The sequence below is a fragment of the Carcharhinus amblyrhynchos genome, chromosome 21 (assembly GCF_965287045.1).
Source record: "Carcharhinus amblyrhynchos chromosome 21, sCarAmb.v2.hapA, whole genome shotgun sequence".
Classification (NCBI taxonomy): domain Eukaryota; kingdom Metazoa; phylum Chordata; class Chondrichthyes; order Carcharhiniformes; family Carcharhinidae; genus Carcharhinus; species Carcharhinus amblyrhynchos.
The window spans coordinates 3,935,138-3,954,503 of record NC_137344.1 but is presented as its reverse complement, the minus strand read 5'-3'; the positions used below and the strand labels follow the sequence as shown (position 1 = coordinate 3,954,503).

The window sequence follows — 19,366 nt, the reverse complement described above, 5'->3', positions numbered from 1 at the left end:
AGGGCATTCAGATCCGACCCTCGAAGGGGTAGCGTACAGGAGAACACTGAGACGCCACGTCAAGACGCCTGGTACACTGGCATGCCCGATAGGCAGCTGTGCCGCAGTGCTTGTGCCAGGGTAACGGGTAAACTGACCCCTGTCCTCAACCAGCACCCAACTACCAGATGGAGTTCGACTTCTGGCTGTTTTTTCCCAACAACTTGGATCGATGTAGTGCCTTTAACGGCCCAGGATTTCGGGAGGGAATTCCAGAATTTAGGATCTAAGCAGCTGAAAGCCTTTCGGTGGAGGGATGAAAATGAGGGATGTGCGAACGGCGAGTGTTCGGAGGAGTGTGGAGTTCTTTCTGTAGGACTGGAGGAGGTTTCAGTTATCGGATAGGACGGGGTCCACACTGGAGTTTGAACATCCTGACAAGGATTTCCCAAGCAGGGCCCAAATTATCTCAGCGAGCACAGAGCTGGCAACGGGGAGTTGCACCCAGACTGGGACCCGGGGCCCAGGACGGGACCCAAGGCCCGCGCACTCCATTCCCAATTCAAAACATGAACAACTAGAAAATTGGCCAAACAAGACTCTCCCGGGAATCAGGCTCTCCCGGGAATCAGGCACCTTTTGCCATTTTTTGGACGTTTGTTTAGTGTTGCTCCATAACATCTGAAATAAGAGCCGTAAACATGAAGAATAGTCGTGAGGTGTCACGTTGCCTCACTCTGCGCCAAGCCTCTGCAAGGCCCCTTTTCAGATCTGTCCAACCAACGTCACAACACAAAGTAACCCTCCATATCTCACCAGCACCAGAGCAGGACATTACCAATCAAACAGATCCCGAAGCCTCATTGCATAATATTACAAAGGTCGTACGACACAGGAATGAACCAATCCACCCAACATCAGGGAGGCAATGGCCTGGTGATATTATCACTAGGCTATTAATCCAGAAACTGTTCTGTGGACGTGGGTTCGAATCCTGCCACGGCAGACGGTGGAATTTGAAATCAATGAAATATATCTGGAATTAAGAACCCACTGATGGCCATGAAACCATTGTTGATTGTCGGAAAAACCCATCTGTCTCACTGTCTTTTAGAGAAGGAAATCTGCCATCCTTACCTGGTCTGTCCTACATGTAACTCCGGGGCCACAGCAATGTGGTTGGCTCTCAACTGCCCTCCAAGGGTAACTAGGGATGGGCAATAAATGCTAACCAGCGATGCCCATGTTCCACGAATGATTAAACAAAAGTAAGCATATAATTGTGCTCATAGAATCCCTGCAGTGCAGAAGGAGGCCATTTGGCCCATCGAGTCTGCACTGAACACAATCCCGCTCAGGCCCTATTCCCATAACCTTACTTACTTCCCTACTAACCCCCGACACTAGGGTTACTTTATCATGGGCAATCAACCTCACCCATCCTTGGAGTGAGAGATGAAACTGGAGCACCCGGAGGAAACCCATGCAGACACGGGGAGAATGTGCAAACCCCAGACAGTTACTGACCCAATCTGGGGATGGGGCCTGGGGTCCCTGGCACTGTGAGGCAGCAGTGCCACCCAACCATGTTCCCCACCAGCCTGGAATCACCTTATTTCATCTCATTCTATTCACATACCTCTCTCTCTCTCTCTCGCTCCTTCGTGTAATTTATCCAGCTTTCCTTTTTCTGTTCCCCTCAGTCGCACTGGGAGTGAGTTCCATGTTCTAATCAGTCTCCAGGTTAGTAAGTTTCAGCGGAATTCTTTTTGGATTTGTTAGTGATTCTAATTTATATTTATGATCTCTGGTTTTCCTGTACAAGCTGAAAACTGCTTCACATTCTTGTAGGCTTCTATCCAATCACCCTCAGCCTTCTCTGCCCCAAAGAGCCACAGCCTGTTCAACCTTTACCGATATAACCTGCCAGACCTGCTCTCATCTTTATCTGAGCCTCTGTATCTTTTCTGGAGATCAGAACTGCGCACAGTACTGCAAGTGTGGACTAATTAAGGTCCTACAACATAACAATATACCAACCCATGCTGCTGGGAATGAACCGAGCTTTTTCACTGCACAGCCGGTTAACACACGCTGCTATTCTTACTGCATCTCTCCTGATCCCTCTGCTTCTCAACCCCTTACAGACTCTCAGAAGTGTTTAGCCTCCATATTCCTGCGGTGGAAATGTGTTCCCTCACACTATTGAAATTAATATCATTCACAGCTGGTTCACCAAGGCACGGGGGCAGAGTGGTTAGCGCTGCTGCCTCACAGCGTCAGGGACCTGGGTTCGATTCTCGGCTTGGGTCACTGTCTGCGTAGAGTCTGGACGTTCTCCCTGTGTCGGCGGTCTAGTTAGAAACATGTGATCAGTGCCTGTTCCTGTGCTGTATTGTTCTTTGTCTCAATGGAAACCTATAGAATTCGAACGGGGTAGATGCAGATAGAATGTTCCCAATGGTGGGGGAGTCCAGAGCTAGGGGTCATAGTCTGATGATTCAGGGTAGAGTTGGAGATGAGGAGGCATTTCTTCACCCAGAGAGTGGTGAGCCTGTGGAATTCATTATCACAATGTAGTCGAGGCCAAAACATTACATGTTCTCAAGAAGCAATTAGATATAACACTTGGGGTAAAGGGATCAAAGGTTATGGGGGGGGAGGTAGGATCAGGTTGGACGATCAGCTATGATCATAATGAACGGTCAAGCAGGCTCAAAGGGCCAAATGGCCTCCTTCTGCTTCCACTTCTATGCTTCTACAGACTGTACGTGAATATAACTTACAAATGCAAGTTATTCTATATGTATCTGGTACGTATAGATTCCTTGGTGTAAAACTGGTGTTCCTTTCCCCCTTTCCTTTCTGTAATTCACCCACAGGGTAAATTTGGGCACTGGGTCCTCAGGGAGACAGAGTCAGCTGCAGATCCTGTGTAATGGAAGAGAGGGAATGCTGGAGTAGAGGAGGTGGTGATGTATCACTGATTAACCACTGATTAAATTACATCATTGACGACCGTGATCCACTTACTAACTGTCGATCTGTTGTGCTGATTTTATCAGTTAATTACAGATCTGTCTGACCTCTCTGAAACTCACTGTAAAAAGGAATCGCGAAACTAAGGATCCAATTTCAAAAACTGTCCCAACGACGAGACGCAGTAAAAAGTCTGACAACACCAGGTTTTAGGAACTGGGCTCCGATGTGGCAACATTTCCAGGAAACATATTCAAGAAAATGTTGGTACAGGACCCTTCTCACTCTCTAAACCCACCCCGACTTTCTCACCCTTTCTTGTCCTGACACTCTAACCCCCCCCACCATCCCAATTGTCTAGCCCCTACCCTGTCCCGACTCTCTAATCCCCCCTACTATCCCTATTGTCTAGCCCCTACCCTGTCTCGACACTGTACCCTCCCCCACCTTCCCTATTGTCTAGCCCCTACCCCATCCCGACTCTCTAACCCCACCCCCCTCCCCTGGTCCTGACTTTAATCCCCACTGTCCTGACTCTCTAATTACCCCCACCCTGACTCTCTAATCTACAGCACCCCCCGCACCCCACCCCCCCCCCCCCCCCCACCCCCCACCACCACCCCGGCCCCGACTCTCTAACCGCAGCACCCCCCCCGTCGATTTTGTCAACTTTATGGTGATATTTCTGGACCTTCCCTCAAGCTTTATCCATAAAAAATTTCTTCTAAATCAAACAGGAAATTGAGGAGAATCTTCTTTGTCAAACAAGTGGTGAGACTGTGGGACTTGCCACTCTAAGTGTGGTTGAGGCAAATCGCCGGGAAGCTGGATAAATACCTGAGGTGGAAAGGAATGATTTGGAAGAAGGAACTGAATGTATTATCTCCAGATGACACAAAGCTGGGTGGGAGGGTGAGCTGTGGGGAGGATACAGAGATACTTCAGTTTGATTGGGACAGGCTGGGTGTGTCGGCAGATGTTTTATAACGTGAATAAATTTGAAGTTATCCACTCTGGTGGCAATAATAGGAAGACTGATTATTATTTGAATGGGTGTAAATTGAGAGAGGTGAATACTCAACAAGACCTTGGAGTCCACGTGCATCAGGTGCTGAAAGTAAGTGTGCAGGTACAGCAGGCAGTAAGGAAGCTAAATGGTGTATTAGCCTTCATAGCGAGAGGACTTGCGTATAGGGATTGGGATGTTCTACTGCAATTGTATTGGGCGTTGGCGAGGTCACATCTGGAGTATTGTGTGCAGTTTTGGTGTCCTTATCTGAGGAATCAGTGACATGGCTCAGAGAGAGGTTCTGATGAGGGATTATGAGCAGCTAGGGGCTAAATTAAAAAGCAGAACCTGAAGAGTGGTTCAAAGACTAGTGTTTTAAACTTAAGTTCGGGCAATTAGGGGGACGTGAAGGCAGAACAGCCCAATGTGAACAGGGAAATGACATTAAATGAAAGGTCAGTAGAGATGCAGCATTTGAGGAAATATTTCAGAATAATCAGAAAAGGAACATTCCAGTCAAAAAGAATAACTTTAAGGGAAGGATGCATCATCTAATTAAAGTTAAAGGCAGTGTAAGTGTATGGCTCTGCAAAGGTGAGTACTTTCCCTGTCCAATGTACAGGGTGGCACAATGCTTGGCACTGCTGCCTCACAGTGCCAGGGATCTGGGTTCAATTCCGGCTTTGGATCACTGTCCGTGTGGAGTTTGCACATTCTCCCCGTGTCTGCGTGGGTTTCCTCCGGGTGCTCCAGTTTCCTCCCACACTCCAAAGGTGTGCGTGTCAGGTTGACTGGCCATGCTAAATTGACCCTTAGTGTCAGGGGGATCGGCAGAATAAATGTATGGGGATAGGGCCTGGGTGGGACTGTGGTCAGCACAGACTCGATGGGCTGAATGGCCTCCTTCTGCACTGCAGGGATTGTGTGTGTGGCAGGTCATATAAGAATGGACAAAATATAAAGAACAACAAAAAAATGACCAAAGGATTAATAAGGAGTGAGAAAGAGAGCCATCGAGAGAAATATAAAAAATAGCAAGCGTTTCTACAGCTAACAGGAGTGTCGTTCCTCTAGTCTGGAGAGAAAATAGGGAATTAATAATGGAAAAGGATTAAATGGCAGATATTTTGGGCAGGTTTTTCCGACCAATGCTTGCCCCAAGGCTGGAAAATCCCACCCAAGGTCAACAGACCTTTGCATGGTCCGTGTCCAGCCTGCTACGGTTCCTGTGGCAGATAAAATGTGAAAACTCCGGCTTTTGTGTCTGTTTTCACTGTAGAGAATAGAAATAACATCGCAGAAATAACTGCCAGTCAGGGGGCGAGGGGGGGGGCGAGAGGGAGGGCGAGAGGGAGGGAGCTTAAAACAATGAGAATCCCCAGGGAAACAATACTAAGAAAAGAATTACAAATAAAAGCTGACAAGTCCCCAGGTCCCGATGGAATCATCCTAGTATGTTAGAGGCTGCTCAGATCGTGGGTGTATTTGTTTTAATTTCCTGAAATTCCCTACACTCTGGAAAGGTCCCATCCGACCGGAATAACGAATGTGACTCCTCTATTCGGGAAAGGAGGGAGACAGAAAACAGGAAACCGCAGGCCGGTTAACTTAGCACCTGCTGTGTGGGAATTGCTGGGATCTGATATTGAGGCTGTTAGAGTGCACACTGAGAAAATCTCAACACAATCAAGCAGACTCCGACATGGTTTTGTGGAAGAGAAATCAGGTTTAATTGATTCATTAGAGTTCTTTAAGTAAACGATGTGAATAAAGGGGAATTTGTGGATGTACTATACTTAGATTTCCAGAAGGCATTTCACAGGGCGACGCAGCAAAGGCTGTTACAGAAGATAAGAGCACATGGTGTACGGGAAATATATTAGCATGGATAAAGGGTTGGTTAACTAACAGGAAACGGAGAGTAGGTATAAATGGGTCTTTTTTTTCAGGTTGGCGAGTTGTAACAATGGGGTGCCACAGGGATCAGTGCAGGAACCACAAATATTTACAATCTGTATCAATGACTGGGCTGAAGCAACCAAATGAATGTTTGCTAAATTTGCTGGTGGCACAACGATAGGTAGGAAACTAAGTTGTGGGGAGGATATAAGGAGTCTGCAAAGGGACAGAGATAGGTTAAGAGCATGGGTAAAGATTTAGGAGGTGGAGTATAATGTGGGGAAATGTGAACGTGTTCATTGAACAGGAAGAATAGAAAAGTGGCACAGGCAGACTGCAGAACTCAAGTGCAGAGGGATCTGGGTGTCCTGATGCGTTAATCAGGGGATGTTAACATTCAAGTATTACAAGCGATGAGGAACGAAATGGAATGTTCTTGTTTATTACAAGGGGAATGGGATACGTATGTTAAAGAAGCTTTGCTATAGTTGTACAGGGTGTTGTGCCTGTGCCAATCGTGATGCCCTAACTAAAAAAACCTGCCCTTTTCTCAGTCCGTATCTATTTCCTCCCTATTCCTGTACCCATTCAGATGTCCCTTAAATGTTGTTAATGTGCCTGTTTCCACCCCCTCCTCTGGCGGCGCGTTCCAGGCCCCCACCCCTCTCTGTGGGAAAAACTCCCCCCGCACATCTCCCTTCAACATCCCCCCCCTCTCACCTTGAACCTGTGCCCCCTGTGCAACTGACACTTCCACCCTGGGAAAAAGCCTCTGACTATCCACCCTGTCTGTGCCTCTCATAATTTTGTAGACCTCTATCAGGTCTCCCCTCAGCCTCTGTCTTTCCAGTGAACACAATCCGAGTTTATTCAACCTCTCCTCATTTCCAACACCCTCGAGACCAGGCAACATCCTGGTGAACCTTTGCACTCTTTCCAAAGCTTCCATGTCCTTCTGGTAGTGTGGTGACCGCATTTGGAGAACTGCATGCAATACTCCAAATGCAGCCTAACCAAAGGTTTTATACAGCTGCAACATGACTTCCCAACTCCTGTACTCAATACCCCAGCTGATGAAGGCAAGAATGCCATATGCCTTCTTAATCACCTTGGCCATCTGTGTTGTCGCTTTTAGGGAACTGTGGACCTGCACGCCCAGATCCGTCTGTATGTTAAGGGTATCCTAAAGGTTCTGCCATTTACAGTATAATTCACACCTACATTTGATACTCCAAAGTGATCACATCACATTTGTCCAGATTAAACTTTATCTGCCATTTCTGTGCTCAAGTCTCCGATCTTTCTCTATCCTGTTGTGTCCTCTGACAATCCCCAGCACTACTGGTAACTCTACCAATCTTCGTGTCATCCGCAAACTTATTAATCAGACTGCCCACATTTTTCTCCACATCATTTATATATTCTACAAACAGGGGTCCCAGCACCGATCCCTGCAGAACATCACGAACTACAGATCTCCATTCTGAAAAACACCCATCCACCACTACTCTCTGTCTTTTATCACTAAGCCAGTTCTGTATCCATCTAGCCAGCCCACCCCAAAGCCCACGTGATTTTAGTTTTTGCGCCAGTCTGCCAAGTGCTTTACTAAGTCCATATAAACTACATCCACAGCCCTTCCTGTATCAATTTTCTTTGGCGCCTCTTCAAAAAACCTCAATCAAGTTGATGTGATATGATCTTACTGTAAAAAGACCATGCTGCCTGTCACTAACTAGTCCAGTTTCCTCCAAAAGCTTCCCCACCACTGATATCAGGCTCACCGGTCTATAATTTCCTGGATTATCCCTGCTTCCTTTCCTAAACAAGGCAGTAGTGTCGGTTATTCTCCAGTCCTCTGGAACCTCGCCTGTGGTCAAACAGGATGTGAAGATACCTGTTGAGGGCCCAGCTATTTCTTCCCTTGCCTCCTGCAGTAACCCGGGATAGATTCAGCTGGCCCCGGGGGCTTGTCTATCTTAATGCAATTTAGAATACTCAGCACATCCTCCTTTGATATATTAACATTCTCTAGAGTGTTCACACACTTATCCCTGACCTCAACATCCATCGTGTCCTTCTCCTCAGTGAATACTGATACAAAGTACTCATTAAGGATGTCCCCCACTTCCTGTAGTTCCATGCATAACTTCCATCCATTGTCCTTGAACGGGCCCATTCTTTCTCTTGCTATCCTCTCACTCCTAATAAATGCATAAAAAGCCTTGGGATTCTCCTTGATCCTGTTTGCTAAAGCCATTTTAGCCCTCCTAATCCTGTGTTTCATTTCCTTCCTACTTTCACTGTACCCCTCAAGAGCTTTATCAGTTTTTAGTTGCCTAGGCCCGTTGTAGCTTCCTTTTTCCTTCTGAGTCTACAATTTCCCTCGTCATCCATGGTTCCCGAACCCTACCATTTGTATTCTTCATGTTTGTGGGTCAACTGGTCTTTAAAAGCCCCCCACATGCCAGATGTGGATCTGCCCTCAAATAGTCGCTCCCAATCCACATTCCCCAGTTCCTGCCTCAATTGGCCCTCGCCCAGTTAAACACCCGCACCCGAGGGCTACTCTTCTCCTTATCCATGACCACCCGAAATCTTACGGAATTATGGTCACTAAGCCCAAAATGCTCCCTGACGGAAATATCACCTAGTCCAGCTCATTCCCCAAATCAAGTCCAAAATTACCCCCTCCCTGGTTGCTCCCCCTCTGAGCTCCCGGCTGCGAGGGATTCCCAGTCAATATGGGGGAAGTTAAAATCACCCATCACAACTATCCTTTTTTCACACCTTTCCTGTATCTGACTACACATCTGCCCCTCTGCCTCCTGCGGGCTATTGGGAGGTCTATAGTACACAACCAACATGGTGATTTCACCCTTATTCCTCAGCTCCACTCATAATGCCTCACTACAAGATCCCTCCAATACTGTGCAGAGTTTTGTTTTAAGAAAGTTCATAAACACGGTAGAAGCTGTTCGGGGAGGGTTTGCTGGATTGATTGGACAACTCCTCGTCTTGGCTACGAGGGAAGGTTGGGTCTGTATCCATTGGAATTTAGAAGAATGATTTTATTGAGACAAACAAGATCCCAAGGGGACTTAGGGTGAAATGCAGTAAGAATGTTTCTCCTTGTGGGAGAGACTAGAACAAGAAGACGCAATTTAAAAACAAGGGGCTTCATTTAAGACAGAGATGAGGAATTCATTTCTCTCACGAGGGTTGTGAATCTTTGAAACGCTCTTTCCCAGAGAGTGGGAAGGCAGGGTAAGTGAATATTTTTTAAGGCAAAGATAGATGGGTTATTTGTCAGAATCGAAGGTTTTCGGAGTGGGTGGATGTGGGGTTGAGATTACAATCAGCTCAGCCACCATCTCACTGAATGGAGCAGCAGGCTCGAGGGGCTGAATGGCCTTCTCCTGCTCTGAATTCATTGCAAAATCCCGACAGTACGAAGGAGACCATTTGGCCCATCAAGACTGTACTGACCACAATCCCACCCAGACCCTATTCCCGTAACCCCACATATTTACCCTGCTAATCCCCCTGATACTTGGGTCAATTCAGCACGGCCAATCAACCTAACCCGCACGTCTTTGGGCTGTGGGAGGAAACCGGGATACCCCGGAGGGAACCCCACGCAGACACAGGGAGAGACTGCAAATTCACGCAGACAGTGACCTGAGGCCGGAATTGAACCTGGGTCCCTAGGCGCTGTGAGGAAGCAATGCTAACCACTGTATTGTACCATATGTTGACATGACCTCAATCACCTAGAAGGACAAGGGCAGCAGATACCTGGGAACACCACCACCACCGACAAGTCCACCTCCAAGTCACTCACCATCCTGACTTGGAAATATATCGGCCATTCCTTCACTGTCACTGGGTCAAACTCCTGGAACTCCCTCCCTAACAGCACCATGGATAGACCGGTCTTGCTAATGATACCCACATCCCATGAAGAATTAGTAAATAAATAAAAATACTATGTAATGCTAGGGTGAATTCACACTATACACAGAACAGAACAACAAGAGAAGGTCAGCATCAGTTACAGTAAGCAGAATGAACGAGAATCCCACACACCCGGCCTGTTTCACTGTCCTGTGGCACCCTGATGGGCAGGTAAGCACAGCCCAAAGGCACGGCTGCAGAAACCTCTGTGGGAAGCAGGGGGGAGCTGTTCCTGTTCACACAGCTCCTCAGACCCAGAGGAAGCTTGAGCTGCAGCGAGAGCCCAGCCTCGGCACAGAACTGGGGCAGGAAGCTATTATCCTGCACAAACGCAACCAATAACTCCACAAAACAATCCCAAAGCAAACACGGGATGTGTCATTGCTGAAGATCCAGCCTGAAATTTGCAAAGGGAATGACTGCTCCCCGATTGCTGTGAGGATTGGAATGGGGCAACACAATTTGCTCCTGGTTAGAAACACAAGGGTTATATTTCTTAGCCTGCACTCTACACAGTGAACCAGTTTATCTCAGTCCAGCAGCATAGCTGGAACGGCGAGGCCAGAGGGTATCAACCATCGCAGAATCACACAGTGCAGAAGAGGCCTTTCAGCCCATCCAGTCTATACCATCGCATGAAAGGCCCTGACCTGCCCCCCCTAATCCCACTTGCCAGCACGTGGCCCCCCAGCCCTGAATGTTACGACGGGCCGAGTGCTCATCTGGGTACTTTTTAAAGGGTGAGGTATCCCACCCCCCCACCACCCTCCCAGGCAGCACATTCCAGACCCTCACCACCCCCTGGGTAAAAAGGTTTCCCCCCAAATCCCCCCCTAAACCTCCCACCCCCTCACTTTTAACCGATGTCCCCCTCATTACTGACCCTTCAACTAAGGGGAGCAGCTGCTCCTTATCCACTCTGTCCATGTCCTGAATAATCTCGGACACCTCGATCAGGTCCCCCCCTCAGTCTTCTCTGCTCCAGAGAAAACACCCCAAGCCTCTCCAACCTCTCTTTGTAGCTTCAATGTTCCATCCCAGGCAGCATCCTGGTGAATCTCCCCTGCACCCCCCCCCCCAGTGCGATCACATCCTTCCGATAATGTGGTGACCAGAGCTGCACACAGTGCTCCAGCTGTGGCCTCACCAAAGATCTACACAACTCCATCATGATCTCTCTGCTTTGCTAATGTATACCCCAACTGATAAAGGCTCATCTGAGTCCCCAGGTGGTGGGTCACCCCAGAGACTGGAGCACGTAACCTACATCCCACCACCGAGGGAGTGCTGCACTGCCGGAGGTGCAGTCTCTCAAACACAATATTAAACCCAGCCTGCCGTCTTCGGGGACTGATACAACTCCAGTCATAATTATTGTACAAGGCCAATATTCATCCCTGAATCAACCTCACTGAAAACAGGTTACCTGATTATCATATCATTGTTTGTGGGATCTTGCTGTGCACAAATTGGTCACTGTCTTTCACGCATTTCAACGGCGACTACACTTGTACACGTACGTCATTGGCTGTAAGGTGCTTTGGGATACGCTGAGGTTATAGCAATAAGCTCGTCTGTTACATTTGATCAGATTAAGTGCTGCTGCGGGGGGGGTGGAGGGGAGGGCAGTATTTACCAGCTGCTGAGGGTTCGGGGGATTACCTGCTCGGACGGGGCTCTGAAGGAGGTTCTGAGGACTGAGGCTCAAGTGCACGGAGGTGCTTGCCTTGCTGAGGTCCATGGGTGGCCCTTGGGAGATGGCAGGCTGCTGTAGGGATGGGTGCTGGCTGGGCTCCTGCTGCTGCTGCTGCTGCTGGGACGGACTGGGTGGGATTCCATTCTCGGACAGGAACTCCTCCAGGTCCATGTACTCCAGCTGAAAAGTGTCCCCGTCATAAGGCAGTGTCTTGTCCCACAGCGTGGGTCCCAGAAAAGCCAACTGTGGGACTGTGCTTCCAGCTGCTTCATCCTCCAACTGCTTTTCCTTCTCGTCTTTATTGAAACCTGCAAAAGGTGAAAAATTGGAACCTTAGATAACTCGAGTTAAAGATAATAAAGTGCACATTTCTTACTGTGATCTCCACATACCTCCCCCCTCACCTCCCTCCCATAGCACTGCCCCACCCACTCAGGGACAGAGCCCTTCAAACGTTGGATCACAGAACGGTTACTGCACAGTAGGCCATTTGGCCCATCCGCTCTGTGCTGGTTCCACTCCATCCCCTTCTCCTCAGAGCCCAACAAGTTACTGATCCCAATTCTCCTTTGAAAGCCATGATTAAACCTGCCCCCAGCAGACTCTCAGGGAGCGCATTTCAAATCAACATAAAAGATAGGAGTACGAGGAGGCCATTCAGCCCTTCGAGCCTGCTCCGCCATTCATTACGATCATGGCTGATCATCCAACTTGCTTTCTCCCCATAACCTTTGATCCCATTTGCCCCAAGTGCGATATCCAGCCACCTCTTGAATATATTCAATGTTTTGGTATCAACTACTTCCTGTGGGAATGAATTCCACAGACTCACTGGGTGAAGAGATGTCTCCTCACATCTGTCCTAAATAGTCTACCCTGAATGTTCAGACTGTGACCCCTGGTTCTGGACTCCCCCCCACCTCCTTGTCTCTACCCTGTCTCATCCTGTTAGAATTTTATAAGTCTCTATGAGATCCCCCCGTGTTCCTAACCACTCATCATATCAAACACTTTCTCCTCATGTTGTTGTTGTCTTTTTGCCCTTTCACCTAAAGCGCTGCCCTCTGATTCTCGATCCATCCACCAATGGGAGCAGTTTCTCCCCATCTATCCTGCCCCAAACCCTACCAATTTTGGACAGGTTGCCTCTCAACCTTCTCTTCCCCAAGGAGAAACATAGAATATAGAACGTTACAGGCCCTTCGGCCCTCACTGTTGTGCCAAACTATGTCTGAACCCAAGATCAAGCTATCCCACTTGCTATCATTCTGGTGCGCTCCATGTGCCTATCCAATAACCACTTGAAAGTTTCTAAAGTGTCCGACTCCACTATCACAGCACGCAGTCTATTCCACACCCCAACCACTCTCTGACTAAAGAACCTACCTTGGACATCCCTCCAATATCTCCCACCATGAACCTTATAGTTATGCCCCCTAGTAACAGCTACATCCTCCTTTGTGAACATCCACTCTATCTACCCCTCCTCATCATCTTATAAACCTCTATTAAGTCACCTCTCATCCTCTTCGATTCTCAGCTCCCTCAACTTTTCCTCATAAGATCTATCCTCCAAACCAGGCAGCATCCTGGTAAATCTCCTCTGCACTCTCTCCAATGCTCCCACATCCTTCTTATAGTGAGGTGACCAGAACTGCACACAATATTCCAAATGCGGTCTTGCCAAGGTCCTGTACAGTTGCAGCATAACCCCACAGCTCTTAAACTCGAACCTCCTGTTAATAAACGCTAACACATTATAGCTCTTCTTCACGGCTCTATCCACTTGAGTAGCAACTTTCAGAGGTCTGTGGATGTGAGCCCCAGGATCTTTCTGTTCCTCCACATTCCTCAGAACCCTGCCGTTGACCCTGTAATCCTCATTCAAATTTGTCCTACCAAAATGAATCACCTCACACTTATCAGGGTTAAACTCCATCTGCCACTTTTCAGCCCAACTCTGCATCCTATCAATGTCTCTTTGCAGCCTGCGAGAGCCCTCCACCTCATCCACTGCTCCACCAATCTTGGTGTCAGCAGCAAATTTACTAACCCACCCTTCAGCTGTCTCCTCCAAGTCATTGATAAAAATCACAAATAGCAGGGGACCCAGCACTGATCCCTGTGGTACACCTCTGGTGACTGGTCTCCAGTCTGAAAATTTTCCATTCACCACCACCCTCTGTTGTCTATGAGACAGCCAATTACTTATCCAATTGGCCAAATTTCCCCCTATTCCACACCTTCTCACTTTCTTCATGAGCCTTCCATGGGGAACTTTATCAAACGCTTTACTAAAATCCATATATATGACATCAATTGCTCTACCTTCATCTATGCACTTAGCTACCTCCTCAAATAATTCAATCAAACTTGTGAGGCAGGACTTATAAGAACATAAGAACATAAGAAATAGGAGCAGGAGTAGGCCATCTAGCCCTTCGAGCCTGCCCCGCCATTCAATAAGATCATGGCTGATCTGTCGTGGCTCAGTTCCACTTTCCCGCCCTCTCCCCATAACCCTTAATCCCTTCTCTTATCAAAAACCCATCAACCCGCTTCTTAAAAATATTTAGCGAGGCAGCCTCCACCACTTCAACGGGCAGAGAATTCCAGAGATTCACCACCCTTTGAGTGAAGAAGTTCCTCCTCAACTCCATTCTAAACCGCCTCCCCTTTATCTTGAGGCTGTGCCCCCTAGTCCTACCCTCCATGAATCCGTGCTGACTATCCTGGATTAAACTGCATCTTTCCAATGGTCATAAATCTTATCCCTCAGGACTTTTTCCATTAACTTACTGACGATCGAAGTAAGACTAACAGGTCTATAATTACTAGGGTCACTCCTATTTCCTTTTCTTGAAGAGAGGAACAACATTCACCACTCCAGCACTATCCTCATGGACAGTGAGAATCCAAAGATCAAAGCCAAAGGCTCTGCAATCTTATGCCTTGCCTTGCAAAGAATCCCAAGATATATTCCATCTGGCCCAGGGGACTTATCGACCCTCAGGTTTTTCAAAATTGCTAATAGATCTTCCCTCAGAACATCTACCTCCTCCATCCTATCAGCCTGTATCACACTCTCATCCTCAAAAACATGGCCCCTCTCCTTGGTGAACACTAAAGAAAACTATTCGTTCATCGCCTCTCCTATCTCTTCTGACTCCATGCACAAGTTCCCACTACTATCCTTGACCGGCCCTAACCTCACCCTGGTCATTCTTTTATTTCTCACACATGAGTAAAAAGCCTTGGGGTTTTCCTTTATCTGATCTGCCAAGGACTTCTCATGCCCCCTCCTAGCTCTCTGAAGCCCTTTCTTTAACTCATTCCGAGCTACCTTGTAACCCTCAAGCGACCCAACTGAACCTTGTTTTCTCATCCTTACATACACTTCCTTTTTCCTCTTAACAAGACATTCAACCTCCTTTGTGAACCATGGTTCCCTCACTTGGCCATTTCCTCCCTGCCTGCCAGGGACATACCTATCAAGGACACGCAGTATTTGTTCCTTGAACAAGCTCCACTTTTCGTTTGTGCCCACACCTGACAGTTTCTGTCCCCATCTTATGCTACTAACAATGTTACTCCTCCACCTCTTTTACCGCCTTCCCTGCTCTTACTGAAACATCTACACCCTGGAACTGCCAACAACCATTCCTGTCCCTGTTCTAACCATGTCTCTGTAATGGCTACAACATCATAGTCCCAAGTACCAACCCACGCTCCAAGTAAACGTTCTAGCTTTTCCAATCTATTCAGGTCCTTATCCTGGTCAATCTTTACTGCACCCTCTCTGTCTTCACATCTTCCCAAAGTCCAATGTCCAGACCCAACACGATGCTCAGTTTGAGGCTGCAACAAAAGCCCCAAAAGCATGCTCTGTGACAGCCCAGGCATTTACAATTTGTGTAAACTCTCCCGATATGTTCCATGGTTCACTTTACAGCTCCTGCATTAGTAACCATGAGAGTCCCTTCAAATAGCGCTCAAAACTGACACCGACACTGTGTTTATTCTCAAACAGCCGCTCCCAGGGGAGGGGGTTTTACTCGAAGCGTTGGCCACCAGAATGGTTTGTAGTTTCTCTAATCGGAGCGAGCCGGCACTGTGGGAATCAGGGCCTGGTTTCTGATCTCCTTTACCAAGATGGCACCCGTCACTAAACCCCCTCAACACCGCCAAAAACCTACACACGCTACACAGGCACCCAGACAGTGTTCTAACACAGAAAATCATCACAGTGAAAATCATCTCAGAGTCACAGCATCACAACCAGGTCCCAGCACATTCCAGATCACAAACTGTAATAACACGCTATGGTTCTTCAACAGGGACACACACACACACTGCCCCGTACAAACACTGCCCTACACCCACCACCCCCCCCACTCCCCTCCACACTGCCCCATACAAACACTGCCCTACACCCACCACCCCCCCCCACTCCCCTTCACACTGCCCTACACCCACCACCGACCACCACCCCCCAGCCCCCTCCACACTGCCCCATTCAAACACTGCCCTACACCCACCACCCCCCCACACTGCCCCATTCAAACACTGCCCTACACCCACCACCACCCCCCACTCCCCTTCACACTGCCCCATTCAAACACTGCCCTACACCCACCACCACTACCCCCCAGCCCCCTCCACACTGCCCCATACAAACACTGCCCAACACCCACCACCCCCCCCCACTCCCCTTCACACTGCCCTACACCCACCACCAGCCCCCACTCCCCTCCACACTGCCCCATTCAAACACTGCCCTACACCCACCACCGACCACAACCCCCCAGCCCCCTCCACACTGCCCCATTCAAACACTGCCCTACACCCACCACCACCCCCCCCAGCCCCCTCCACACTGCTCCACACTCACATCCCCAGCACAGCCCCTGCCTCCATAGCTCAACCACCCTCCCCATTCTCCTAAACCCTGTTTCTCAGCTACCACCATCACTCTTCTGACCCCCCCCACCCCAGCAGCCACCGCCCCCCCCCCCCCCCCCCTCCAGCTGTCTGTCCCACCCCAGCTCAACTCCCTCTCCAACATCCCTCTCCCTCTCCCACTCTCCCCTGGCTCTTCACCTCCTCCCCTCTGACTCCCCTTCCTTGTCACTGGCCCTCTCCCCAAGCCCCCCCACTCCCTCCCTCACCCCTTCTCCTCTGGCTCCCTAACCCTTCTCTTCCCCTCTCCCCCAGCCCCTCTCTTCCCCTCTCTCCCCAACCCCTCTCCCCCTCCCCTCTCTCCCCCAGCCCCTCTCTTCCCCCCCAGCCCCCTCTCCCCCTCCCTCCCACACAAGCCTTCCTCCCCTAAGCCCCTCTCCCCAGCCCCTCTCTTCCTCTCCCCACCAGCCCCTCTCCCCCACAGCCCCTCCCCCTCTCCCCCCAGCCCCTCTCCCCCCAGCCCCTCTCCCCCCAGCCCCTCTCCTCCCCAGCCCCTCTCCCCTCTCCCACCCCCAGCCCCTCTCCCCCCAGCCCCTCTCCTCCCCCCAACCCTTCTCCTCCCCACGCCCCCCAGCCCCTCTCCCCTCTCCTGCCAGCCCCTCCCCCCACCAGCCCCTCTCTCCCCATCCCCTCCGCCCTTCCCCTTCCCCCCATCCCCTTCCCCCCATACCCTCTCCCCCCCAGCCCCTTCCCCCCCATCCCCTCTCCCCTTTCCCCTTTCCCCCCATTCCCTCTCCCCTTCCCCCCGATCCCCAGCCCCTCTCCCCCATCCCTTCTCCCCTTCCCCCAGCCCCTCTCCCCTCTCCCCACCAGCCCCTCTCCCCCCATTCCCTCTTCCCCCACCCCTCTCACTTCACCCCCCTCCCCCATCCCCCCAGCCCCTCTCCCCCCTCCCCCCTCCCCCCATTCCCCCAGCCCCTCTCCCCCCTCCCCCCTCCCCCCATTCCCCCAGCCCCTCTCCCCCCTCCCCCCATTCCCTCTCCCCCCATCCCCTCTCCCCCCACCCCCCCACCCCTCTCACCCCACCCCCCTCCCCCATCCCCTCTCCCCAGCCCCCCTCCCCTCTCCCCCCATCCCCCCATCCCCTCTCCCCCCATCCCCCCATCCCCTCTCCCCCCATCCCCCCATCCCCTCTCCCCCCATCCCCTCTCCCCCCAGCCCCTCTCCCCCCCATCCCCTTCTCCCCCCCATCCCCTTCTCCCCCCCATCCCCTTCTCCCCCCCATCCCCTCTCCCCTTCCCCTTTCCCCCCATTCCCCCTCCCCTCTTCCCCCACCCCCTCTCCCCCAGCCCCTCTCCCCTCTCCCCCCCAGCCCCTCTCCCCCATCCCCCATCCCCCCAGCCCCTCTCCCCTCTCCCCTCTCCCCCCCAGCCCCTCTCCCCTCTCCCTCTCCCCGGGTTGAATCTTTACCTTCCTCTCGGCGCAGAGGCAGTTTCACCGGTTTTTCCAGCAGGGATTTCAGGACTCCGTGTGTCGGAGGCAGGAAACGGGAATTTAAAGAGATCGGCCGGGACATTTTCCAAAAAGAAACCCCCAAAAATACAGCCCTTATCCAGAATGCAGGGAAAAAAAACTGTAATTAAATAATTAAAGATTCTATTAAACTGCAAACGGGGAGATCAGAGTACAGACACATCAGAGAATCCCTGAGATTGAGTCTGTGAACCGAACCCTTCAATTCGCTTCCATTCCACCCCCCCAAAGAAAATCAGCTGGAGTCAGGGATGGAGACTGAGACTGATCCTCTGGCTGTGTGTCTGTGCTCTCTGTCTGTCTGTGTCTGCTGTCTGTGTGTGCTCTCTGTCTCTCTTTTTGCGCTCTCTGTTTGCCTCTGTTTTTTTCTGTCTCTCACTGTCTGTCTGTGTGCTCTCTCTCTCTCTCTGTCTGTCTCTCTGTTTGTCTCTGTGTGCTCTGTCTGTGTATCGCTGTGTGCTCTCTCTCTCTCTCTGTCTCTGTGTGCTCTCTCTGTCTCTGTGTGCTCTCTCTGTCTGTCTGTGTGTTCGCGCTGTCTCTCTCTCTCTGTCTGTCTGTCTGTCTCTGTGTGCTGATGGTGGTTTGCCAGCCACTGAACACATTGACGCCTTTCTCTCTGTCACTCTAAGACTGCAGGGGAACCAGAGCCAAGTCATGTGGGGGAGGAGGAGTTGACCCACTTTTGGCCAATCACCTTACCAATGTTTGCTGTAAACTTCTTAACCCTCCCCTTCTGATCCACCTCACATTGGTTGTCATGTGCAGCCCAGCTTCTGTCTGTACCTCTTCCCAAAAAAAGGGAGACAATTCTGCTTGCTTTTATCTTTTTATTTTATAAATTAACACAGATAGGAAGCACAGACCCTTCACCGGCGAAGCACGCACACCCAGTCGTACAGACAAACCCCGACGGAGGGTTCGATGGCAAAAAGAATCAAACCTCCTACTGGCCCCACTAAATTAATATCAAATCCCAGTCATCGTGTGTCAGTCGCAATTTCCAAATACATAATCCACTCTCAGCTGGTTCAGAAGTGTGTACAGATACACCAAAAAATATCAAGAAGGGGTTTCAGGTATCTCCAGGTGAGGAAGATTACTTTTGGCCTCAGTACCTTTGGGGTTAGGGAGATATAATAACCCCAGGCATCAAGGATAGAATCCTAGAATCCCTACAGTGCAAAAGGAGAGTATTTGACCCATCAAGCCTACCCCAACAACAATCCCACTCAGAACTTATCCCTGTAATCCCCACACATTTATTCTGCTCATCCCCCAAAGGGGTAATTTAGCAAGGCCAATCCACTTAGAACATAAGAAATAGGACCAGGAGTAGGCCATCTAGCCCTTCGAGCCTGCCCCGCCATTCAATAAGATCATGGATGATCTGAAGTGACTCAGTTCCACTTTCCCAC

At 50.0% G+C, this 19,366-nt stretch overlaps 1 protein-coding gene across 2 annotated transcripts in view; it reads right to left on the bottom strand.

The window, feature by feature from the left end:
* The window catches only part of hlfb (HLF transcription factor, PAR bZIP family member b), a 48,110-nt gene extending 29,548 nt beyond the window's left edge, over positions 1-18,562 (bottom strand). For both annotated transcript variants that reach the window (XM_080209281.1, XM_080209282.1), the window contains exons 1-2: positions 17,889-18,562; positions 11,486-11,827 (exon numbers count right to left, since the gene is read on the bottom strand). In XM_080209281.1, coding sequence (XP_080065407.1) covers positions 11,486-11,827; positions 17,889-17,994 — 448 coding nt within the window. In that variant the 5' untranslated portion in view covers positions 17,995-18,562. The remainder of the gene's footprint in view (positions 1-11,485; positions 11,828-17,888) is intronic.
* Between the last annotated feature and the right edge of the window lie 804 nt (positions 18,563-19,366).